Here is a 27,651-nt window from a genome sequence, read left to right on the forward strand (position 1 = left end):
CTAAAACAATGAAATGGTTTTTAAATGTCATCCAAATATGTGCTGAATACCTTAAAAATATTCCAAAACCTTTCATTGTAGCTACAAAGGTGTTCTATCCCAACTGACAACCAGGCCATGATTTATTACAGGATCTCTTTTTAACATTATTTTGTTTGGAATGAACAGAGTGGTTGAAGAAACTCCATCCATCTTTTTGTTTATTTGACATCTACAGCACATTAAATGTACCTTTAAGAAGCAATATATAAATAAGAAATTCTCCTTAACAGTAATGATTACTCATCAGTAACATAATTTCTTGACAGTGATACCAAAGGAATCCTGTCAAGCAATGTTAGTGACCATTTAAATAAAGCATATTTCTTAAACTTAAGAATAACGTTTTAAAGCAGATATTTTAGCTTCGTTTTCTTTACAAGGGAAAGACTATGTTCAAGTTGTGTTTTTCTCTTTAACAAAATTAGCATCGTCTCTCAAGCTTTCCTTGTTCTAGCTCAATTGCTGATCATGTATGATGGATAATTAGTAGAAATAGAGTGTGCCCTTTTTGTTTTTAATGTTTATCAAAAGGTAAAAAAAAATATTGATCACATAAGTGAAGACTGTGATACATGTATTTTGTTGTGCTTTCATACATTTTCACATGCTTTCTGGAAGGATATTTTTGTTTTTTGATTTTTTTTTTTTTTCCTTTACGTGATTTGGGGGAAGGAAGGAAGGGAATAGAGTAATTGAGGCAGTAAGAATACCTTCTCAGCATTGTGCACTTTTTCCTGAGAATGTTAGGAACTGAATGAACAATCTCTGTCCTGGAATTTCGAGCAACTAGTAGTTTATTAAGTTCATCCATTATGAACAAATTGTCACTTATCTGTGTTTCTTAACTTCTTATCTTTTATTAGGTATATTTTCAAATCTAATTTGGAATTTGAGTATTTTTTTAAGCTCATAATTGTTAAATACAGATTTTGGAGGAAGGGGAGACTTTTACTTATTTATTATTCAGTGAGTATATTTTCAAATGATAGATGGTGACCTGTATGGGAGTTGCTAACCTGCTGATGTCAACCGTACAGCCAGGATAGAACCCTCCTCCCTCAGTGTGTTGTCTTTATGATTGTCTCTATATATTTGAATCTCTATTTGGCCTACATCCTTAACATTTATTAAATTTGTAGATGCCATAACCTATAGTATGTACCAGAATTCTAATTCTGAAATCTTATCACTCTTGAGGAAAGATCAAAATGATCCAGTTGCTTATTATTGGATCATAGACATTTCTTGATATATTTCAATCCTTGAAATAGCTGGCCATTTAGTTACATCACAAACAGAGCTAGAAGCTCTTGCAGGCACTTGTTTTAATCAGCATTCCACACAGACCATGTGTCTGGACTCACGTGACTGGAGCATGAGGAAGGCAGTACACTGGTGACAGTCAAGAGCCGGAAGTTCATAGAAGGAGGAGTGTTTTCCAGCCATCGCTTTAAAGAGGGAGGTGGGGAATAGAAGAATTCAGTATTGTTGTTGTTGTTCAGTTGCTAAGTCGTGTTCCACTCTTTGTGACCCCATCACATGACAGGCTTCTTTGTCTATCACTATCTTCCTGAGTTTGCTCACACTCATGTCCATCAAGTTGGTGATGCCATCCAACCACCTCATCCTCTGTCGTCCCCTTCTCCTCCTGCCTTCAGTCTTTCCAAGCATCAGGGTCTTTTCCAATGAGTTTCTTCACACCAGGTGGGCAAAGTATTGGAGGTTCAGCTTCAGCATCAGTCCTTCCAATAAATATTCAGGACGGATTTCATGTAGGACTGACTGTTTTAATCTCCTTGCTGTCCAAGGGATCTCAAGAGTCTTCTCCAACACACAATTCAAAAACATCAATTTTTTGGCACTCAGCTTTGTTTATAGTCCAACTCTCACATCTGTACATGACTACTGGAAAAACCATAGCTTTGACTATATGGACCTTTGTCGGCAAAGGTATTAAAAATGTCTTTGCTTTTTAATACTCTGTCTAGGTTTGTAATAGCTATTTGTCCAAGGAGCAGGCATCCTTTAATTTTATGGCTGCAATCACTGTCTGCATTTATTTTGGAACCCAAGAAAAGGAAATCTGACACTGTTACCACATTTTCGCCATCTTTTTGCCATGAAGTGATAGAACCAGATGCCATAATCTTAAATTCTAAGTATGCTCTCTACAGTTTATCACCCTCAAGGGATAAAAAGTTGGTTCTTAGGGAGCAAAATTGTCTTTCCTGTCTTACAGTCTTTTTGTGTAAAGCATAGATGTCCATGCAGTACAGAAACAGATATACAGTGTATGTATCATTTTTAAATTTCATATTTACAAATGAGTAGGAAAAACATGCCTGAAAAACTTAGTCAGCAATAATGAAAAATAAGTTAAGAAATGAAATATAATATACACTTACATACATCTCCATCCTTTCCCAATGTCTGCATTTAGATGTTGAGTAGAAGCTTCAAGCTCCCTTGTCCGAAACTGAAGCAATCCTTTCCCTCTGCCCTGCCCAGGCCTTTCTCCTCGCCCTCCCTGTTCAGCTTCTGTGAATGGCGTCACGTGCCGGTCCGTGCCCACCTCGTCCCCTTATCTCATGCCAGAGGCCTTACCGCAGTGCAGTCTGTTTTCTTCCACTGCCTGGATAATTACTGCAGCTTTAAAAATCATTCTTCCTGCTCTGTGCTTACCCTTGTTCTAATCTTTTATCCACATTGTGCTAGAAGGATCTTTCTAAAATGGACGCCTGATTATCTCTCATCTAGTTAAAAACCTCCCGGTTCTTAGGGATCAGAATTCTTTATCCGCAGAATGGTCTGCCTTTATTTTAATTTTCTGGCTTTTTCCTTCTCAGATTTCTTTCTACTCTCTCTACTTCCCCCTCCCCCCAACATACACTTTTATTCTGGAGTCACTTAGACTCCTCTCAAGTGCCACTTTCTTCGTCATCTTCGGTCTTATTCAAATGCTCTGCTACTGTGCCTTTGAGGTTTTTGCTTTGCTTCTGCAGCCACATACCACTTCCTGTCTACTGCTGTTCAGTTCAGGTACCCTGTCCTCCTAGGCACACTGTGTGATTATTTTTACCATACTCTTCGTCACATAGGAATAAATGTATATTTTCCTTTTTTTACACTAAACGGCTTCCTGAGGAACAGCTTATTTGTTGCTGAATCTCCAAATCCTGTAGTATCTAGCAGGCATTCTATAAATATGTGCCAAATGAAAAAATGAACAAGTGTGTGAGGCTGCTTTAAGTGCTAATATTGTATAGATTCTTAGGTTGTCCTGTTTTCCTGAGCATTTTACCATATATTTTCCCCCCATGAAATAGTGCATACTAGATTGAATTAAGCTTATTCTTTCTTTATGGGAAATATTAATGATTTAGACCAAAGAACAGTATATGATAAGTAGCTTTTCAAGTGTTTAAACATTGGCTTTTCAAATACAGCATTAACTAGTTTTAGAACTGATTTATTTCTTATCTGTAAAAAAAACAGGATTAACGTTATTTAAATAAAAAGATTATCAAAATATTTTTGATTCTCTGTAATTTTTTCTCCCTCTCCTTCTGTTTAGCTAAAGGACACAAAATCAGCAGATCAGAAAACAACACTTCTTCATTTTCTTGTGGAAATATGTGAAGAAAAGCATCCTGATATCCTGAATTTTGTGGATGATTTGGGACATTTGGACAAAGCTAGTAAAGGTTTGTGCTTTTATAGAAAACATTTTCATATTCTGGGTCTTAAGTTGGTATAGAAAATAATGCCTTTTATTTGAACGTATTTGCCTCTTTGTCACAGTGTTTTCATACTGAATGCATCATTTTAAAATTAGAAAGTCACTGGAAATTTGCTTTATGAATTGTCATTTCTGCAGCTGTGAGTTTAGTTTGTTTGACTGGGTAATGAGACCCTCTGTTCAGAAGCTGGGAGCTCTGCAGTCTCGGCCCCGTGGACCCCTGCAGCCCAGCTCTGCCAAGCCCCGCGCTGTGGCCTGCACGGTGCTCCCTGCACGTGGGTCACTTCCGAACACCTGGGACGAGTGTGAGTCTGAGCCAAGCGCCGTAGGCAGCATCCCCTTGGCCTGAATTCCGAATCTCCATCCACCCGCCTTGCACGTAGAGTGTGCTTCCTTTGCCTCAGCAGGTACCAAACTGCCAGAGATTCCAGTCACTCCTCCCTAAAGCCCCAGGTTCTAACCTTCTTATCCCCACTGTGGATTTATGTCTGGTTATACAAAGGATCAGAGACAGGATAGGCCTTATTGATATTATTTATATTCGCCTTGAATATGACTTAGGCAATTTTTTGATCATCTGAAGAATCTAGGTTGTATATCAAATCAGTTCTGTGGGAAAAAACTTGACTCAAAAAATGAATTTATGAGTACACTTGTGTATGAATATATACAAATGTATGGATATATATTTTGGATGATACTTCATTTGGACCAGGAGAATATCTGTATCCTTTATGTGTAGGCCACTGGTTATTTATCAACTTAAAGAAGAATACTTTTTTCCTGCATTATACTGAATATTTCTTTTAAAAATCACTTGTATCATTTTATACTCCTATGAAACTTATTTCTTCTATAAAGTGGGGTTTATAGCACGTATTTTGCAGAGACATGTGACTGCATGAGAAATTCTTTCACATTTTTTCCTGAGATATATGTTTCTTTCAAGTGTATATCTTGTACAGCTGTTGCAAAAAAAAAAAGTTGGAAACAATGTTTTTTTAAGACATAAACTAAACTTTTAAACGTTCTCTCTTGCAGTCTAATGTTCTAATGACATTGGATTACTCCTTAGTTTGCACTTGTGCTTCCATAAAATGTTCTTAGCATAAGAAGATAATGTCTGTATGTCTAAGTGTAAATGTTTTAAGGGAATTTAAAAAGGGAAAATAATCCAAATAATTTTCTCATAATTAGCAATGTGAGATTGAGCAAAAGAGCACAGAGAAAAAAAGAAAAACATTAAAAATGACTCACTGATACTCAAAATAGCTTTTCAGTGATTAAGTTCATTAATACAAGGATGATAACATTCTTAAAACGAATTTTCTTACATTTTGGAATAAAATTTGACTATACAGGATGAAGAATTGAAAGTGGGTTTTCTTGATGAACGTTAAGCTTGATAAGTAACAGAGGAAAAAGTGTTACCGAGTGCCTTGAAATATGGAGGAATTTCTTTTCCTGTGGAAAAGATTGTTGAGTAGTTTTTATAACAGCTTATACCAGCATTATGTCTTTAAAAAGAATTAAATCAGTGTGGGCCTTTTCTGATAATAGCAGCTTGGATTTCTGATCATTTCACCATCTTTTCTACTAGTTCTAAAACCGAACAGTAAGCTGGAATATGCTTCTTTTTCAGATGTCCTTTTTTAAAAATAAAGTTTTTACTTACGTCTTTATTGGGGTTGCGCTGGGTCTCCTTTGCTGCACCTGGGCTTTCTCTAGCTGTGGCAGGCCGGGACTGCTCCTGGTCGCAGTGTGCGGGCCTCTCCCTGAGCTGCCTTCTCTTGTTGTGGAACACAGGCTCTAGGTGTGCAGGCTTCATTGCCCCTGAGGCCTGCGGAACTTTCCCAGAACAGAATCTAGCCTGTGTCCCCTGCATTGACAGGCTGATACTTATCCATTGTGCCACCATGTGAGTTCTCAGATGCATTTTTTATGGTAAAACTTATTTTCTAACAGTTTTTGCTATGAATTAAGTTTTCAAAATATCATTTATCTATTTTGACTCATTTGATTGTGCTAAAAATCCAGTATAAACATTGTATTTTGCTTTTGAGAAATGTTTAACTTTCATAAGGGCTTGCTTGCAGAGTTGTAACTCGGTAATGAGATTCTTCTGCTTTCTCTTTCGGTGTTTCTGTGGGGGCATTCTGGGGCCTTGGAGGCTTTAGTTTCCATCTGTTACAGTAGAGGCGTGCATATGTGTATGGGTCAGCAGATACCATGAACGAGTTTCACAGGGAGCAGCCGACTTCATATTTGAAATAGAAAAGCCATCACTGAGAGAAATTTTTTTATAGTGTAGGTGATTGTTGAACCTAATTTCTTTTTATGATTGTATTACCTTATTGATGGATGAGATTTTAGAGGAACAAATTTAATGTTTTAGATGAAATAAGTCTATGTTTGCTTTGGAAAGTTTTAGTGCTCTTGTATTTTATATCATCATTTGAAAGTTTCCAGATTTGAAGTCTCCTCAATGAGCTATCACATGAATTAAAAAGTGTCTTTGTTTTTGAGACACAACAAATCCTGGCCATTAGGTACTCCTGGATCAGCAGGGAGAACTTTCATTACAACTAATGAGCTTACCCGTATGACAATTTTCAAGAATCTACTTTATTAGGGCTGCTTCTCTGCTAAAAGATAATGGCTTACAGCTTTTCTGTTGTATTTCAGTGAAAATATTTTGGGTCATTATTATATTTCTGTATACCATTGTAATATTTCTTTCCTTTATGGATTTTGAAGGGTTGGATACATTTTCCCCTGGTCTAAACAGTTGAAATTAATGAACTCTAATCCATGATGGTGTTACTGATTATTTCACAATAATTTCATCATTAAATTGGAATGGTATTTTACTAATGATTAGAAAATATGACCAAACTTTGGGGATTTTGGAATGTATTAAAATAATACCAAGGTAAATTTACAATTTCACCTTGTTGAACCCATGTCTTTTTAGGGTATTATAGCTCTTCCCTGGTGGCTCAGATGGTAAAGAATCTGCCTGCAATGCAGGAGACCTGGTTTCGATCCCTGGGTAGGAAGATCTTCTGGAGAAGGGAAAGGCAACCCACTCCAATACTGACTGGAGCATTCCATGGACAGAGGAGCCTGGCGGGCTACAGTCCATGGGGTCCCAGAGTTGGACACGACTGAGTGACTAACACTACTATTACTACTACTACTATAGCTCTTCCAGATATTTCCATTCTTCTCTAGATAGTTAACCCTGAATTCTCGAGGTGCCATGCTAATGTGCTTTGTAACTCACTTATTCATTCATTTAACAAGCGCATGCTGTGTGACTACTGTGGACTGTCTTGCTGCTGGTCCAAGGTGTGGTTTCTGTGTCTTGGCGTAGCCCCAGTTACTTTACTCTCATCTGACTTCTGTCCCAACTGACTCCTCCCTTTTCCTCTCACATATTTGACTTCTTCTTCTTCTTCTATACATCTTTTCAGTAGTGCTGTTATTGCTGGTCTGATACTGAGTCCTTCCCTTTTTTTCTCCCTGTAGCTTCTCCTTAGGTGATCTCTTTAGTCCCCAAGGGCTTAAATAGAATCATTAAATTAATGACTTACAAATTTTTTTCTAGACTTTCTTCTAAGCCCCACACTTGTATATCTAACAGCTTACTTTTCAATCTCTAGCTATGTTGCAATGTATAGATCACCCTTTGCTGTAAATGTGGCTCTTGATTACAACTCCCTTACTGTCTCTTCTCCAAATTTGATTTACTTGAAAAAATCCTTCTTTGTCCACTTTCTTCTGATTTCCTTTTTCTCATTTCCGTGACCCTTTGCAGCCCTTAGCACCTCAACTGAGAATGTGTGGTAGTTTCCATGGGGAGTGGCTGCTGTGCTGGAAGGGCCTCTCACTCTCTCCTGTGTCAGGAACCTGACAGGAAATGTCCTTTCCTTTGGTACTTCTTCCTGGTGCTTGCTGGGAGCCTCACCTAAGTGTCTGTGTATTCCAGTCTGTATTTAAGAGTAAATTTTTAGATTTTCCAGAAGGTCTTAGACCACTATTTAAGGACTACTACTCTGTGTTAGACACTATTCCTGGAAGTGCTGAGAGAGGAAGTAGCTTCCAGAGAGAGGGCAATAATAAGTGTATTTTCAGAGTGGGTTTAATGATTGCCTGTTTCTTATTTTTTTTTAACTTTTTCCATTTCTACATTTTCAGCTTTCAGGAGCATTATTTGATGTTTTATATTTGAGTTTTTGTTTGCTCCATTTTATAGATCTCTCTGCTTTTAAGACTGTTTGTTTGCTTTTAGCTAGTAATTCCTTGGTCTGACTCAAATATTTGTCAGTCAAATACATCTCCTGGTTTTCAATTCCTCATGACTTTCCAACATTTTATGATAAATGCCTTACTAAATACCAAATGTTTGTCTTTTGTTCACCTACTGTGAGCACTTAGAGCGCTTAATTTCCAGGTGGCTGCCACCTGGAAATGCACAGTGTATGAAAATTTCCAATTCATCTGCTGTAACAAGCAGAAAGCATTTTCAAAGTCTTCCATTAACCTCTTTATGCTATAGACTTCCAAAAATGACAATTAAAAATGTATTAGCAAGTTGGATATGTATTTTAGATATTCAGTATTATTTATTATTTCAGCTTCATTTTATATTTTAAGTGTATATTGTAAATATATAAAAGTATTTATTGTACAACAAAATTAACAGCACAGCTAACATAATTTTTGGAACCATTGTGTCATGAAGACTAACGTTGGAGTCTCATAGTTTTGCAGGATAAATAATTATTTTGGTATTTCAGATCAACTGTAAAATACTAGAGTTTTAGGAATATACACATTTGTGTGTATGTCCACCAATACAATGAAATAATTTGACAGGACACATTAGTGGGGGGGTGGTGGCATTTATAATATAATTTACTTAAAAGAAAAAACAACCATGTAGGATATCACTTTAACTGAATTGTCAATAAAGAGCAAAAACTATATTGTTGTGGGCTGAATTCTGTCCCCGTATGTTGGAGCCCTTCATATGTTGAACCTCTTCCTATGTTGAACCTAGTACCTCAGAATGTGACTGTATATGGAGATAGGGCCCTTAAACTGGTGATTAAGTTAAAATGGGACCCTTAGGGTGGGCGCTAATACAGTCTGACTTGTGTCCTTATAAGAAAAGGCAATTTGAATACACAGAGGAGACATCATGGCTGAGCATACAAAGACCAGCCCTGTGAGTGCACAAGAGAGAGTAAGAGCCAAGGAGAGGTGCTTCAGAAGAAATCAAGCTTACGAATTAATATAATAACTTGAAACATTTTTCTTGCTTAGTTTTTTGGCATTAGAATGGCCTATTTTTTGTTGTTGTTGCTAAGTTGTGTCCGACTCTTTTGTGACCCCCATGGACTGTAGCCCGCCAGGCTTCTCTGTGCATGGAATTTCCCAAACAAGAATACTGGAATGGGTTGCCATTTCCTTCTCCAAGGGATCTTTCAGATCCAGGGACTGAACCTGCATCTCTTGCTTGGCAGGTGGATTCTTTACCACTAAGTCCCCTAGGAAACCCAGAGTGGCCTATACTGCATGATTTTTACTTTATCAGATAATTTAAGGAAACAGTTATAGACCTGCAGTGTTGGGTGTTCACTAGTAATCAGTTTAGGAATAGCAAAGGTTCTTATACAAACCATGAATTATCACATGATTTTAAATAATTATTACAAGTATGCATCAATTCTTTCTTGACTATAGGCATGACACATAAATTAGTATATGTATGAGGAAATATTGAGGCATTCTAAATAAATATATTCATGAGTGTTTACATTTAATTTTCAGAATGCGTTCTTACATCTCCTGGATTTTATTTTTGAATGCATTCATTTACATTGAGCTAAATTTACAAATTTTAGTTTCGTTTCATCATGTCTTTGCTCACTACATCTGCATATATTTCTTTACCACTCTCTCTGTTTTGCTACTATATAATAGTTGAATTTTTCTGGTAAGCAAGTAGCCAACAAAGACTAGTTGAACTCTGAATTATCTATTGACACTTTTCCAAAATTGAGATATGAATAGATGGTTTTACCCTTTTTTTTATTAGCATGTGGAAATAGTGAAAATATTATTCTACATATGGATGGAGAGTAAGAAGCTATGTCAAAAAGCTAGTCTGTGACTCCTGTTTAGTTATGTCTCAATGATCTATTTTGACCATCTCTAGCCATCTAATACTCAGGAATTGTAAAACAATTTTAATATTACTACAAACTAAATATAATTTAAAATAAATTTATTTTAAAAAGGCAATTCACATGTAGGTTTGCATATACTTACTAAAAGAGCCGTTTATGTAAAATTTTACATTCAGCAAGTTAACACTTTCAACATAAAAGGGTATGATGAAATACAAGTGAACCATTCACAAGGTAATTGCAGCATTTATGAAAAATATTTATAGTGCACTGGGAATGTGGTGTACTGGTAAAGAACCAATAGGTTCACGTTGTTTGGTGAGCAGGATTTTACTTAAATCTTGCCAGTTTATTTCCACGGACTGTCTATGTAAATTTGGCATCTAAAGTTGAAATTGGCGACTTGCATATGAGGTTGTAAATATTACACTATTTTATAATACAAATGTAAACTGTTTTGGAAGGCAGCAGAAAGGAATACAGAAAGATTATGGCCAAAATCTCTAGAAGGATTAAGGACTCTGTAGACTGACATTGAAATACACTGGCATGAAGGAACTACTTGCAGTTAAAGATTGCTTTCTGAGATATGGAGCTGGGAACATTTCCTGAATTGGCTGCTGCTCGGGCTGATAGATGATGATGAAGAAGAAAACTGCATCAGGAAGACCTCTATATCTTTTTGGAGGTTAGCAGACTGAAAGTGGCATCAATACAGTGTTAATCTTTTTGAGAAACTAGCAGTTTACAGTGTTTGCAGATTTTTGTCCTCCTGCAGATTTGCAATAGCTACTTGAACAGTTCTGTCAGCATCACCTATGAGCCAGAGCTAGCGTCAAGTAACAGGCCAGGGGCAACAGGGACAGCCAAGGTCTTGGAGCTCTCTTAGGCTTCTGGGTGGAAAGCAGTATTTACTGCACTTCAGTTTTGCAACATGAAGTGGGAAATTACAAACCAGGTAGATAAAACTCCAGGGTGTTCTGAAGGATAGCTTAAATATAACAAATCTATGTACTATAAAGACGCCTATGCAGTGGATGGAGCAAACACAGTTCTGGCTGGCTGCTAAATTTCATTACTCACAAGGTTGACATGTAACCAACTGGGTGAAGAGTCGTGGAGCTGAAAAGATGCTGAAGGTAGAACTGCTAACTGCTTCCCAGAACCAGACTGTTCATACAGCTTACAGAGTCTTGAATTAGTAGTTGTATTAGTTTCCTAGGGCTGCCATGAGCTATCACTACACTCCGGTCGCTTTAAACAGCATAAATTTAGTACCTAGCTGTTTAGAATACAGAAATCCAGGTGTTGGTAGGATTGGGTTCTTCTGGAGCCTCTGGGGAGGAGCCATCCAGTGCCTCTCTCTCAGCTCCTGGTGGCTGTCGCCAAGTCTTGCATTGATCTGCCCTGTTTTCATAGTGCTTTCTTCTCTGTGCCCCTGTGTTCTCACTTCTCACTACAAAGACACCAGTCATTTGATTTAGGTCCCACCAGGATGATTTCATCTTGAGATCCTTAACTCTTTACAAAGATCCTGTTTGAAAATAAGTCACATTCTGAGCTGGGTGGATGTGGAGTTTGGGAGACACTACTCAACCGAATCCTGCCATCCTTGTTATAACTCCCATAAGTGCATGGAGGCAGCACCATCATCTCTGAGTATTATAAAATAATACTAAAATTAATTATAAAAACTAATTATAAAATAAGAGTACACTGTTAGGTTTATATATGGAACACATTTATATTATGTTGTGAAATGTTTGGGCATTTAAGGGTTATTGTTGATGAGCTTGTGAAGCAATTAAAACTGAAATTTATTAACATGCCTCTGAATTTAAGGAGGTTTTATTGACAGGTAGTGATGATTTCAATAGTTCTAATAAATGACTTCAGTGAGTGAAATAAAAACGTGATCAGTTCAGTTCAGTCGCTCAGTCGTGTCCGACTTTTGCAACCCCATGAATCGCAGCACGCCAGGCCTCCCTGTCCATCACCAACTCCCGGAGTTCACTCAGACTCATGTCCATCGAGTTGGTGATGCCATCCAGCCATCTCATCCTCTGTCGTCTCCTAATCCTCCTGCCCCTCATCCCTCCCAGCATCAGAGTCTTTTCCAATGAGTCAGCACTTCGCATGAGGTGGCCAAAGTATTGGAGTTTCAGCTTTAGCATCAGTGCTTCCAATGAACACCCAGGACTGATCTCCTTTAGAATGGACTGGTTGGATCTCCTTGCAGTCCAAGGGACTCTCAAGAGTCTTCTCCAACACCACAGTTCAAAAGCATCAATTCTTCGGCACTCAGCTTTCTTCACAGTCCAACTCTCACATCCATACATGACCACTGGAAAACCATAGCCTTGACTAGATGGACCTTTGTTGGCAAAGTGACGTCTCTGCTTTTTAATATGCTGTCTAGGTTGGTCATAACTTTCCTTCCAGGGAGTAAGCATCTTTTAATTTCATGGCTGCAGTCACCATCTGCAGTGATTTTGGAGCCCAAAAATATAAAGTCTGACACTGTTTCCACTGTTTCCCCCTCTGTTTCCCATGAAGTGATGGGACCGAATGCCGTGATCTTCGTTTTCTGAATGTTGAGCTTTAAGCCAACTTTTTCACTCTCCTCTTTCACTTTCATCAAGAGGCTTTTTAGTTCCTCTTCACTTTCTGCCGTAAGGGTGGTGTCATCTGCATATCTGAAGTTATTGATATTTCTCCCGGCAATCTTGATTCCAGCTTGTGCTACTTCCAGCCCAGCGTTTCTCACGATGTACTCTGAATATAAGTTAAATAAGCAGGGTGACAATATACAGCCTTGACATATTCCTTTTCCTATTTGGAACCAGTCTGTTGTTCCATGTCCAGTTCTAACTGTTGCTTCCTGACCTGCATATAGGTTTCTCGAGGCAGGTCAGGTGATCTGGTATTCCCATCTCTTTCAGAATAGTTCTACCTTATATTAAGGGAGAGGCTGTTGTTACCATCATAGGCTCTGAGACTAGACAGATGGGGTTTAAACTCCCGACTGCCCATTTCTCATCCTCGCTGGGCCCTGTTTTCTTACGTCGAAACTGGGGATGATACTAGTATTTAATTTAGAGCTTTGATGTGAGGACTCCATAGGTTTCTGTGTGTAAATATTTATAAAATTGTATATAGGACCTAGTAAGCACTGTGTAATATTCTCTGCTTTTGTAGTAGTTGTAGTTGCTGTTGCTTTTCAGTAATAATTTCTTATTTACACATATCTTCCTATGCTGTTATTAATGATGCAGTAAACATGGATCTCTGTAAATATGTATTATTAATTTTAATGTATATTCTCAAAAGTTGTTTGAACGGTTTCCAGCTGCATCTTGCCTGAAATATATGGAAGCTTTAGCGTACAGGACCAAGAATTTTGTAGATTTATGTTGTTAAAAGACTTTTGTACTCTTCTAAAAATTATAGAATAACATACATAAAAGAATTTGCACAAATCATAAATGTATAGCCCAGTGCATTTTCACCAGTTGGATACATCAGCATAGGGAGTGGAATTTGGAAAATGGATTCTCTTTACCCTCTGTGCTGCAGCCTGACACTAGAGTTTTATTTCGTATTTTGAAGTTTGGTAGAAGATTTCTTTTGAAAAAAAGGTTTCTACTACTAAATAGCCTTTGAAACCAAGTAGTCTCCAGCAGGTCTTCAGTGACTTACAGTTCTTTTTTTCTGCAGATGTTTGCATGTTATGTGAGATCAAGTTTATTAGCCCAGGATTATTGAGAAATGCCATATGGAAATATGAACTAATACTGATCATAAATGATAAAAATAATAGAAACATTCAAAAAGATTTTATTCACATTCATAGGAAAACCTGAAGAAAATGTCTTCTTAGATAACCTTCCCCTCTCTTCTCAGAAGCAGAGATTTAAAATTGATCAGTTGGTAGACCCATGTGGCATATAAATGTCTGTCACCATCATGTCAGCTTCTCAGCAGCTGTCTATCAAACTACATATTCTCTGAAAAAAAGAAATAGTGTTCATTAATAGTTTTTGATGTGTTTTGAAAGGATTCTTTTCAAAATGTTTATTGAACTCTCACTGCCTAGGAAACACTGTCCTAGGCACTTATACTAATAAGGATTAGACTAACAGAAAACAAAATCAACCAAACAAAAAAGAATAAGTCTTAGACTGACGTTGAGTGACAGAAAAAAAGGTGACAGCGGCTCATATATGATGCATTCACTCAGTCAGTGTTTGATGAGTTGTTTTTTGAATATATCTTGTATCTCAGGTGCCATTCGGGGTACTGGAGAGAGTTGTTGTTGTTGTTTAACTTGTAAGGCACGTTCCCCTCTTCTGTGACCCCATGGACTATATAGCCCACAGGCTCCGCTGTCCATGGGATCTTCAGAAAAGAACACTGAGTGCACTGCCATCTCCTTCTCCAGGGGATCTTCCCGACCCAGGGACTGAACCCACTGCTCCTGCATTGGCTGGTGAATTCTTTACCGTAAGCCACCAGGGAAGCCCACTGGATAGAGTACATGAACACAAAAGAAGTCTCTGGTCTCTGGAAATTTATACAGACCAGAGAGAAGTCAGTGTATATCATGTTGGGTGGTTAGCTGTGGAATTCTAGGCCATGTACTTTTTTTTTTGGAATTTAAGAGATCAGAGAAGACCTTTGCATGAAAACCTGACAAAGTGTGAGGAGGTAAGACAAGGTCTGTGAGAGAAGCACATAACAAGAGGGGCGCACAGGCGCCTAAGCCCTAGATACAGGTGTGACCCGGGATTGGGGGTGGAGAAGGGTGTATCAGGTGATACGATCAGAGAGGTGACATCCCATGGGACTTGCTGGTCATTGTAAGGACTTTAATTTTGCTCTGAGATGGGGAGCCATCGGAAAGGTTTTGAGCAAAAGAGTGACAGCTGACTTGCATTTTCAAAGGATTGCTTTGGCTGCTCTGTTAGGAAAAATGGAGAACAGTGACGGAAGCAGTGAAACCACTTGATGCTGTAATAATAATCCCAGGGAGAAAGAATGTTGGCTGGGACCAGGAAGAGGTAGCAAGGGAGGTGAGAGGGTTTAAGCAAAGCATCTACGTTGAAGGTAGAACCAACTGGATTTATCCTGGGACTGGATGTGTGGGGTATGAGGGAAAGAGGGGAGTCATAACACCAGTCATTTACTGAGATGCAGGAGCATAGTCCAGGAGGAAGATAAGTTCCAGTTTGAAAATGTGAGTTTAAGATGCCTATTAAACATTAAGGAAAGATATTCAACCAGCAAATTGGAGTTCAGGGCAAAGATCTAAGCAGCACAAAAATAATTGTCATGTATCAAGTTGAGAGATACACAGTCCAAGACTTGTAAGCCTGCATGGTCTCCTGTAGCCATACATGAAAACTCATTGCAAAATTTGAAAATCAGTCTATTCTTAATATTTACCATGTGCGTGTGTTTTTAGTCAGTCATGTCCAACTCTGCAACCCCATAAAGTAGCCTGCCAGGCTCCTCTGTCCATGGAATTCTCCAGGCAAGAATACTGGAGTGGGTTGCATTCCCTTCTCCATGAGATCTTCCCGAACCAGGGATGGAACCTGGGTCTCCTGCACTGCACATGGGTTCTTTACCATCTGAGCCTCCCTCCCACACACACGTGCACAAAATCATTATCTTGAGGGAACATTTTGAATAATGTTACAAACATCTCTATTATTGGTCTGTTTTGTATAGTATTTACCATAGTCTTGAACATCTTATTGGTAGAAAGTAGTTTTCAGCTTCTTAGGTAAATATGGTTTTCCATTAAATAGACTTCTCCCATCAGTACTGCTTTCTCTTCTAACAGTCTTGTGTCTTTCACGCCCTCCTCCTGGTGGGGGAGGGCAGGGCTGCTGCTCTCGCCCTGGCGTGGGTGACGCGGCTCCGCAGGGCCGACCAGAGCCCACCACCACTGTGCGCCTCCTCTCCTCTGCCTGCCTTTTTTCTGTCTGCCTTCCCTTCCTCCAGACTCCACCAGAGAGAGAGGTGGTTCCCTTGCAGTGTGATGCGTAGAAAAATGTAACAAAACCCTCATTGTCTGAACAGATCTTCCTTGACTTATGATGATGTTACACTCAGATAAACCCTCACAAGTTGAAACTAAGTTGAAAACTCATTGAATACATCTTCCTAACCAAAGATCACAGCTTACCCTAGCCTAACCATGTTTAGAACACTCATATTCACCTCTAGTTGGGCAAAATCATCTAACAGCCTAATTTATAAGAAGGTGTTGAATGTCTTATACTGTTTATTGATTACTGTCCTGAAAGTGAAAACCAGAGTAGTTGTATGGGTACAGATCGTAAGTATATTAATTCTTCACCCACATGGGATGACTGGGAGCTGCAGCTTGCTCTCCATCATCATGAGAGCATGTCCCAAACATTGCTAGCCCAGAGAAAGAGCAACATTCAAGGTCTAAAGTATGCTTTCTGTTGAAAGCATATCGCTTTCTTCACCATCATAAAGTTGAAAAATCCTAAGTGGAACATAAGCAAATTAATACCTAATGCAAATTATAATGTATTATTATATGGGATCCCCTCAAGAATCAGACAGGGTGATGGACAGGGAAGCCTGGCGTGCTGCAGTCCATGGGGTCACAAAGACTCAGACAGGACTGAGCGACTGAACAAGAACAACAACAAGAATCAGAACAGGGCTTCCCAGGTGGCCCAGTGGTAAAGAATCCACCTGCTAAGGCAGGAGACACCAGGGATGCACATTTGCTCCCTGGCTTGAGAAGATCTCCTGGGAGAGGAAATGACAACCCACTCCAGTATTCTTGCCTGGAAAATCCCATGGACAGAGCAGCCCGGCAGACGACAATCCATGGGGTCCCACAGAGTTGGACAGGACTGAGCGACTGAGCACGCTCCTATGCATGCAAGAATCAAGACAATGAAAAAAAGGAAAAACTGAGCAGAAGGAGGCAAGCTGAGGATTATCGGCCAGTCATGGCCGATAGTCGTTATCGGCCGATAATGCTAAAAGAAGCATTGCATTTTTAAGTTTACACGTTTGCTTGTTATGAACCAAACTGCAATTTATTTTGAGTTTGTGCTGTTGTACCATCTTATTTTAGTTTTATACTTTCTGTCAACATAATGCATTTTATAATGATACTCTAGAACTTAGATTTTGTCTTCAGCCTACTTAATATTAAAGATTTTTTTAATGCTACTGAGGTTTTTGTCCATCATGTCCATCCAGTGTATTATTTTTGACGTGCATATTGTGAAATACTCTTAAAGCTTTATTATTACAGTTGTCTAGGAAAAATCATATGTTTGGAGCTTTAAATGCTATAGGCTTTAGTTTGTCTCATAGAACAATTGTGTTTAGAATAGGAAGGGTAATTTAGTTTGCGTGTTTACAATGTTTTTTTGGCAATATGTTGCTTTTAAAGCATTCTTCAATGACATCAACTCCTCAGTAGTGTATCATGGTATGTAAAAATGAGTGTGACATTTCTTAGTAAGCTTGTTATGAAATAAGGACCAACACCTCCAGGAGATATTCATAGATGATTAGTATTTAATTACAGAGATTACATAAATGTATGCAGTTTCTCCATTTTTATTTGAAATCTTAATGTGGTAAATCATAGAGGACATCATATTGCAGAGAACCTATATACATGATTTCTGTATCATGATTTCTGAATCTAAATATTTATAGTTGTGATTTTAACTTTTATTCAGAGCTTTTCTAGTGTATAATTATCATAATGACTAGCCACTTGGAGAAAAGTCTGTGTCTTAGCTTTTAAAGTTTTAGATATTTAATCTATTATGTTTTCCCTTTTTAGTGTTTTAACCTCTTGAGAGGTTAAAGTTAAACCCCAAATTCATTCTTTGAACAAATATTTGAGTATCTGCCCTGTGTTATGTAAACCAAGGTGCAAAGATGCATAAAATATAGGTCTCTCTCCTCAGGAATCCCTGGGCAGTTAGGAGAGGAAGACACATGCTAAAAATAATGGGTGTCATCCTTGCAAAGATAGATATGATTGCTAGGCCTGACAGGTGGGAGGGGGCATCACCAGGACCAGATTGGCGTTTCGGCCTCTTACTCTAAAAGTATGAACAGGAGTGACTTGGGTGGAGTGGGCAAAGCAGATAGACAACACTGTTCCGGCATCAGGTACGGAATAGGTGAAGGGCATTGGGTGGAATCAAACTAGGAGTTGATTGGGGTATGAAGTGTGGCAGGTTAGGAAATAGGACTGCGCTGTCGGTGGAACTCTGATGTTGCTGTGTAAGGAGTTTCTTGTCTGGTTTTTAAGCAGAGGTAGAGTATCTTTCGGAGAGGGCAGTGGCACCCCACTCTAGTACTCTTGGCTGGAAAATCCCATGGACGGAGGAGCCTGGTAGGCTGCGGTCCATGGAGTCGCTAAGAGTCGGACACGACTGAGAGACTTCCCTCTCACTTTTCACTTTCATGCATTGGAGAAGGCAATGGCAACCCACTCCAGTGTTCTTGCCTGGAGAATCCCAGGGACAGGGGAGCCTGGTGGGCTGCCATCTATGGGGTCACACAGAGTTGGACATGACTGAAGCAACTTGGCAGCAATAGCAGCAGAGTATCTTGAAACTAATGTTTGTCTGAAAACTTCCATGTACAGTTTGGATATGGCTCTGAGAGAAACAGTAGGAGACCAGAGGTCAAAAAAGAGATTAGTGTTCCAGATCCCTTGAGTGGTTTTCAACTTAGCAAGCAAGTAGGTTTTATTTGTCAAGTACCATGTGAGGGATGTCACAATCCTTTGGATCTGAGAGTTCAAGGGAGGAAGGGTCAAGACTAGCAGGTCTCCAGCACAGAAGACAGCATTATGGTTTTACTGCCCACAGTCATATGGATATTGCAGATGGGCGGTTGGCTGGGAGCAGAAACACACAGTGTCTGAGGTGACTCAGGGATATCCCATCTGACTGAAAACAGTATAATGCAGAAGTTGAAAGTGCCTTAAAAATATCTAGTCAACTCTGTTTTATGATGACTATTTTGTTACTTCTAAATAATGAAAAGGAATAAAAAGATAAGGTTAACTTATTGGTCAAGAAATGTGACATAATTGAAAGATAAAATTCATACACATCACATACAGAGATACCAATAAATTAACACTTTCAAGGAGTGCAGTTTAAAATTCTCTGTTCCCGTTGGGACTTCTAATAGCAAAAATTATCATCACTGACTTCAAAGAACTTGAGACACGTTCAAGTTAAGCTATGTGGTTAAACTGTGTCCAAAGATGTATGTGAGTACTGTCTTCATATATATAATTACTGAAGAGCACCAAGGACATTCTTAGATGCTCTTTAGTTTATACATCAGATGGCCCTGAGCATTCAGTTGTATTTTATTCACATAGAACTTGCATGCACCTTTCTTTCTTCTGACTGTGGTTTCGTCTTTATTTAAAAACCAGCAGTGAAAAGTTGATCAATTACAGTTAAATTACCTTAACTATAATGCACAAATAATGTAATCAAGTAGAACTGATGAAGCTTAGATAATGGCTTAATGGGGTTTCTATCTGTTAAGCGGAGAAGGCAATGGCACCCCACTCCAGTACTCTTGCTTGGAAACTCCCATGGACGGAGGAGCCTGGTAGGCTTCAGTCCATGGGGTTGTGAAGAGTCGTACACGACTGAACGATTTCACTTTCACTTTTTCACTTTCATGCATTGGAGAAGGAAATGGCAACCCACTCCAGTGTTCTTGCCTGGAGAATCCCAGGGACCGGGGAGCCTGGTGGGCTGCCGTCTATGGGGTCACACAGAGTCGGACACGACTGAAGCGACTTCGCTTAGCTTATCTGTTAAGTAGCCACAGAACCATTTTGTGAGACAACTTTTTTCTCCTTATGATACCAACCTTAGATGTTTGAATATGCCCTAGAGTTTCCTAACATCCCAAACATTTTACTCTTAAAATTAGCAACTTTTCTTTCTACAGCACTTTTCCTGGCAATGATGATGGTTGTGGTGATTTTGTTTCTTTGTTTGTTTCCTTTGATTTTAGTATTGCTTTAGTCTTTAAGGCATTCACTGAGTCTTACTGAGTTCTCCGAATAAGATTAACATCTCATAATCCATTTTATTTTTATTTTTTATTTTTTTTAAAATTTTATTTTATTTTTAAACTTTACAATTCTTCATCCTATATTACAGCAGTTGATATTTATGAAATATCAGTGAGGTAAAATATGAGGTGACATTCTTCCTCTTTTGCTCATGTGGTGATAGAACATCATCCCTGACCCAGCTGGCTGCCCATGAGTTGGGAAGGGCTCCCAGGATCCCCTGGAAGCCTTTGCCTGAAGCCCTTCTCCCACCCCCTGAGGAGCTCGCGCTCTGTCTCCAGTCAAGAGCCGCCGGCCTCCGCTGAGCACAGGCCTGGCCGCCAGGCAGCTCTGAGGACAGCTCGTGGATCAGAAGTGCGCCCCTCTCAGCCTGCCTGCAGGCACTGGGGTCCCGCCTGCTGACCAGACACACACTGCCGTGTCCATGGGACAGAGGAAAAACTATGCATTTGACTTATGTCCTGGTTCCTAATATCCTTGTTACATCATGAGTGTCTTTGTATGCCAACGAGATGACTCAGGGCAGGTGGGAGCAGGGCCAGCTTGGGGAACTTCAGGATGGGGCACTGGTTGACAGAAGTACCAACCAGGAGGTCAGAGGGACACACGTTTCAGCCCTCCCTCTCGCCTCCAGGTCAGGCAAGAGAGCCCACGATCAGGTTAATCGCAGCTGTGCTGTGAGGCTTTGCTGAGACGCTGAGATGAAGAGGCACAGAGGCCTTATGTTACAGTGAACACGTGGGTGCTCCGGGAGGCCATGCATGCACTGCACCCAGAGAATGTGGGGCCTCGTGCAGCCCTCCTTCCGTGTTCTTGCCCTGTACATGTCTTCATTTGGCTATTCCTGAGTTCGATCCTTTACAATAAAAGCTGTAGTAGCAGGTACAGTACTTCTGCAAGTTCTGTGAGGCATCCCAGTAAATTATAGAAAATAAAAGGGGTGCGGGGAGTGCATGAGAACCTCTGAATTTATCATTGGTTAGAAGTACAGGTGATCCCCATAACTTGCCCTCTCAAATAAGGGCAGTCTTTATGGGACTGAGTCCTTAAACATGTGGGTTCTGGGCTAACTCCAGGCAATGAGTATCAGTGAATTGGGAGACACCAGTAGGTACTGGAGAAGTGGATGGTGTTAGAATGATGTATTAGACATCAGATAAAAACAAATAATCCACTTATGTTCCTTCCCAGTGTTTGCCTTGTGCTTTTTGTTACATGGAAGTTCCTCAGACTTATTTGTCTTTTCTCTAGATATCTATCTGCCAGATTTGATGTTTGTCTGTGTGTAGTAAAATGTGATCAGTGATTTAATCATAATATTTTAAGTATGTGATTTTGTTCAATAATGTGTTAATACATTTAATTTAAATGTTAATTAAAAATACAGTTTATTTGTCTTCCAACCATCCATCTATCCACAGAATACTTAAGTATATTCCCCTGGGTTTAGCTTTATGTGGATTACTTGTGACTTTTACTAGGCAAGGATGTATACACAAAAACACTTTATTATTTAATAAACTGAGTTTACTTGTTCTCAGAGTAACAGTAAAGAAAGTTTGAAATTTGTTTCCCATGTACTCAAAGAACCCCTGATATCTTTTCATTCTTGATGTAGGTGACCTTGGACAAGAGAGCAGAGTTTCCCCATCTTTTCTTTGTACATTTTTCCCCTCTCAAAAGACCATCATTTTGAAAAGTGCTCAAATTGTGTTGAAATAGATTTAATTTTAAAAACATACTCTTTCTTTGCCATCTTTTTCTTTTTTTTTAAATTTAATTTTATTTTTAAACTTTACAATATTGTATTAGTTTTGCCAAATATCGAAATGAATCCGCCACAGGTATACCTGTGTTCCCCATCCTGAACCCTCCTCCCTCCTCCCTCCCCATACCCTCCCTCTGGGTTGTCCCAGTGCACCAGCCCCAAGCATCCAGTATCCTGCATCAAACCTGGACTGGCGACTCGTTTCATACATGATATTATACATGTTTCAATGCCGTTATCCCAAATCCCCCCACCCTCTCCCTCTCCCACAGAAGTCCATAAGACTGATCTATGCCGTCTTTTTCTTAATTGACTGATTATTTTGTATTGTTTATGCAGGTCAAGGACTTTGATTTTCAACAAAAGATATTTCTTAAATGTGGTTTGTGTATGTGAGCTTTACCAAAATTTTCCTGTTTTTAAAAATCTTTTGTTTTCTTCATTTCTGGATTTAAAATTTTTAAGGTTTTTAAAACTTTAACTGAAATTCACCTTTCCTTTATTTTTGTGGATTTTTCATTGTTATTGTAAGGTTTTTCATGTGTTTTGTTTCTAGAATATTTTACTTTTTTATATTATGATTTTGTCCTTTTAAGGCATATAATATTCTCTCTTTTAGTTTCTGTAGAAACCCTGGAAAAGAACTTGAAGCAGATGGGAAGACAACTTCAACAGCTTGAGAAAGATTTGAAAATCTTTCCCCCTCCTGAAGACTTGCATGATAAGTTTGTGACAAAGATGTCCATATCCTTTGATATCTAAATAACTTTAAATGACTAGTCAATTAGGAATACAATTTACTTAACCTTTTAAGTGTACTTGCATAACCAGAAATCACTGTATAATGCCCAATTACAGAAAATTTATCCTTTACCTTCTTGCAAGGAAATTTATCAAGGGTTTTGCCTGTAGTGAATAATACAGAGATTTATTCTGTTAATTTTATTCCTTTTTTTCCTTTTTATTAATCTAATACATTCTCTCCTCATTTTTCTTCCATATGCCCTATTTCCTTCTGATGTTCATGGTAAATTGAAAGGATAGAAAGATTCAATTTGAGGAAGTTTGAATTTAATATCATGCTGTGATATAGATACTTTTGAAATGGACCAATACTTTTGAAGCAGAAGAAGACTTTATAAACTGGTGTGCCTGTCAGCTTAATTTCAACAATGAATTTTTACATATCAAAAATTAACGCATATTCGAGAAACTTTAAAATTTCCTTTAGAAATACTACACTGTTCCAAAAGCAAAACTGAACTTACACAGTCTTACTGGTATAGGTATTTTCCTGACCCAAGTTAAATGGACCAATACATGTGTGTATGTATGTCTGTAGATATGCATATATACATAAAAACTAATAACATTAGGAGTGTCCTGCTTAATTTAAGGTTCTTTGAATTTCATTATCTTTGGTTGCACTAACTTTGTCAGTGGGAAGTGAAAGTCGCTCAGTCATGTCCGACTCTTTGCTACCCCATGGACTATACACTGGAGTGGGCAGCCTTTCCCTTCTCCAGGGGTTTTTTCAAACCCAGGAATCAAACCCAGGTCTCCCGCATTGTAGGCGGATTCTTTACCACTTGAGCCACAAGGGAAGCCCAAGAATACTGGAGTGGGTAGCCTATCCCTTCTCCAGGGCATCTTCCCAACCCAGGAATCAAACCTGGGTCTCCTGCATTGCAGACAGATTCTTTACCAACTGAGCTATCAGGGAAGCCCCACTTTGTCAGTGAACTCATCTGTAATGAGTAATTGAAGTAATAAACTTTTTTTTTTTATTTCCAGAAACTAATGTTGAGTTGCTTTCCAAACCATTCTGTGAAATTAGAGACATATCTTTTGCCTTATAATAAAATATTACAACTGTACATTTTTAAAATCCCATATGGGCTTCAGAATTCCATGTGAAAGGATAACCCACTTCTAAACAAGCACTTATAAGTAGATACTCCTAATATTTTATGTTAAACTGAGATACTTAAAATAACTACTTTTCCTCTTTTCATTTCTTCTTCCCTGAGATTTGGCAAGTCACAAAATTATTATTTGGCTTGTCATAGAATATTTATTGTCCTGTATACTTTCAGCTTAATTGTGAATTAGTTCAATTTTAGCTTTCTGCACCATCTCTTTTGGGAAATATCATAAAAATTCACTCGAGCAATAATCAATTCAGGCTAATGTGTTTATTTCCTTTCATATGTTTCCTATCCACACAGTTTCTTCTTTTATTAGGCAGGATATCTTTATCACTACATTTGAGAAGGTTATGTTTTGAAAACTGAAGATGAAATCTGTGTTTATCCAAGGTGTTTGCCACACCTTCTCCTTTGGCAAAGTATGGTTAAGCCTAATTTATTATTGTAGAATTACATGTTGCATCATTCTTAACTCCCCCCACCCACCATTTTATGATGTTACAATATTAATATGTGACAATATTGTGATCATTAAGAACTGTTCATTGAGGCACTTTTTATTGTTCCCTATAGATAGGAAGCATTTTTGAAAAGGTTTTGCTTGCATACAATTTCCAGTAATACGTTGTGCATGTACTAATTATGAATCTCAGTTATCTGGAACATAGGACCTGAAATAAATTCTTGAGATTAGAATAAGGTTAGTAGAATCCTGCTCAGCAGACAATTCAGGACCTATCCATATTTGTGTTCATATGACACAGAAGCTGAATGATGTTGGCTTATTGAAAGGTATGCAGCTCATAAAAAGCAGCCAGCAGGAAATCAGAAACAGGAAGGATGAAGCTTTGTTGGAAACAATTTTTCATTCTGAGTACAATTATACTCCATGGACAAGAAAGCTCCTACATCCTGTCGCTAAATATCACAACCTAGATGCCTCTAATGAACTGATTAGCATTCATGTATCTCTTGGAAGTCAGATACATGAACAGTTGGTGCACTTTGCTATTGACAAAGCTTGTAATCATAAATATTCTTTGCTGAGATTAGATTGCACTCGTTTGCTTTTCATTTTAAACATACTAGTTTCTAAGTAATTAAATTCATTCATTGCAAAGCTTTGTTTAATTAGGACTGACAACAAGTCAGATTTTGAATATTAAATACATTTATACAGATTTTATTAAAATGGAAAATTGTGAGCTTACATCTTAGAAAATGGAAGAATTTGGGGACTAAATGCACAATAAATAAACCTGTGTTTAACTAAAGTTGGGGTTATTAACTCTGGCAGTTTGTTTATGTTTTAGGTATTAGTGCTTATTAGTTGAAAGACATATCAAATGTTTGGTTCATCAGTTAATTCTGAAAGAATATGTGTGTTATCAAAGTTATTAATGGTTCATTTATGCAAATAGATATCTAGATTGAACAATCATGATTTACTGAACTATTAAATAATTTGTTAATTGTTTTATATTATAGTGATACACTTTTATTGTAATTTCATGAAATTTCATGAGTAGCACTCAATTATAGTATATTGTATTTTTATTCTAGCAGTACTTGTTTTCTTTACATGCACATCTTAATATTAAAAAATACAAAATTATATTCTTTAAAAGGCATACACAGTTATTTCATTATCACATTAACTTTTTAGTAATAATTACCCTACTTTTCAGTTGCTAATAAGTCTGGTGAGAAGTGTAATTAGAGTAATTTCACTGTAAGCATTTGCCTGAAATATTTGTTATGTGATTTGTGGTAGGGTCACCAATATTGTTAGGTGTACATACTTTTAAAATTCTTTGTCCATGAGAAACTGGGAAAATGCCAGGATTGGTGTCATGCGATGCTTATTCCTTTCTTTTGACCTTTACATTCTGGAATATATCTTAAGGAAAAATAACAAATAGATCCTAGCACATCACCCTCAGAATTCTCCTTACACAGGCCTTTGCATTTCTCTTTTCTCCATGTCCCACTGTCTCCCAAGTCTCGTAGAAAAAATCATTTTACTTGATATTTTTGTATTTGCCATAGAACTTACATGACAAGTTATTTGTCACTTTTCAATTTTTTAGTCCTCAAATTTCTTCTTTGTGATCACAGTTTATTTTCACATTTTCCTTTTTGCTGTCCCGCTGTATAACAATATTTTGGACACTCCAGAAATTACTAGGTAGATGCTAAAACTGTCCCAATAAATTCCTTGAGAGAAAAACTTGCATATTACTTGTATCTATATTTCACACTGCATAAAGCACAGAATTTTTCTGGTAAAGCAACTTAGGACATTTTAATTTAATTTAAGTGTGATTAGGAAGTAAAATGGAAGAGTGGAATGAGTGAAATGTAAACTTGCATAATACATGGTCCATTTGCAAGAGTGGGAAGTTAGGTAATTGAGTGATTTGTAAGAGCAGATTTTTTCTCTTAAATTAGTCTTTCCTCCTTTTTTTCCCCTTGCTTTCCCTCACTTATTTTCCATTTAACACATTGTCAACAAACTTTAAAGACTTGGGTTAAAATATGCTGCTCTTCATCCTCTGTACAGCCTCAGGTCTACAGTGATCTCTTCCTTCGCAGAGGTCTTGGCACATTCACCATGTTGGGCTTGACAGGCATGCATCGGTCATTGTCACTTTCTCAGCCAGGAGTTCCCTCACTACTCTGCATAAGTTAGGCTCTGTCGCCCTGTACAATATCACGAACAAACGTTTGTTTTTATCACCCTTATTCCTGTCTGAATATCTCATTCATCTATTTACTGTCTGTCACCACTCTCTAGAACGCATGTTTCATGGAAATGGGGACTTTGCTACCTTGTTAGCCAGGGTTTTCCATTGTGTCTAGAAGAGATGTTCTCAGTGGGGCTTCGTGAATACTTGTAGATTAGCTGACTGCCTGGCCGTCTGGGTCCCAGGTCATTGAGAAGATCTTTTAAAGGTGTTAGATGTGTAGCACTGGTTGAAGCTGATCCTTGTAACGTGATTAATGGAAGTAAAAGGTGTCTTAGGTGGGGAGGTGCAATGATATGCCAATAAAAGTAGAATCTATTTGTGCTGTATTGCTTGCGAATGAACAGAATTTGTTTAAATCCCAAATCTCAGTCTGACTACTCAGTTGGCCAAAACTAAACATATGTTGTCCAGCGTGTGTGAACACAGATCTGGTTCTCCTGTACCTTTCAAATGGGGAAATTCCACTGGGTCAAGTAGAAGTTCATCAGAATATTGCCTTAGTCTTGATAAAGGAAAAGAAAATAGATTTCACAAAAGTGTCATGTAATTGGATATATATCAATGTTTCTGTAATGAATTTTATCAAACTTTTGTTGAATAGCCTGCCTTTCTGTAAAGCTTTTTATAAATATAGGACTTGTGCTGGGGAAAAAATAAAGCCTTGTTACTACTACAATTATGGGCATTAATTTCTAACTGAAGTTCAACAATTGGCATGAGAACACCTGTGTTTGCTTTTTCTTTCAAATGATGATGATTTTTTTTTTTTTTAATCTGAAGGTTCTGCTATCTCTTAATGAGATAGTACCCATCACTAGCCTCATTAAAGTGGCCCTTTATTCCATTCTATCAGATAGTCATTTATACTTCTGAGAATTTATTTGGCTATTTCCAACATCATTGCAATTCAATCACAATCTTAGCATTTTTTGTCAGTAATTCCACTATTTAAAGTTGTACTTCATTTCCTTTGGGAGCAAATTGTTATACAGATAACAATGATGCTGCTGCCGCCGCTGCTGCTAAGTCACTTCAGTCGTGTCGGACTCTATGTGACCCCATAGACAGCAGCCCACCAGGCTCCCCTGTCCC

The 27,651-nt window shown here is 38.2% G+C and overlaps 1 protein-coding gene across 7 annotated transcripts in view; it reads left to right on the forward strand.

Annotated features, from left to right (window-relative positions):
* DIAPH3 (diaphanous related formin 3) overlaps positions 1-27,651 on the forward strand; it is a 562,435-nt gene that overhangs the window by 323,691 nt on the left and 211,093 nt on the right. For all 7 annotated transcript variants that reach the window (XR_009739822.1, XM_061434429.1, XM_061434430.1 and 4 more), the window contains 2 exons: positions 3,617-3,746; positions 22,501-22,624. Coding sequence is in view for 6 of the 7 variants with exons in the window: in XM_061434429.1 (XP_061290413.1) it covers positions 3,617-3,746; positions 22,501-22,624 (254 nt within the window). In the remaining variant the exon portion in view is untranslated. The remainder of the gene's footprint in view (positions 1-3,616; positions 3,747-22,500; positions 22,625-27,651) is intronic.

The sequence above is a fragment of the Bos javanicus genome, chromosome 12, assembly GCF_032452875.1.
Source record: "Bos javanicus breed banteng chromosome 12, ARS-OSU_banteng_1.0, whole genome shotgun sequence".
NCBI classification, from domain to species: domain Eukaryota; kingdom Metazoa; phylum Chordata; class Mammalia; order Artiodactyla; family Bovidae; genus Bos; species Bos javanicus.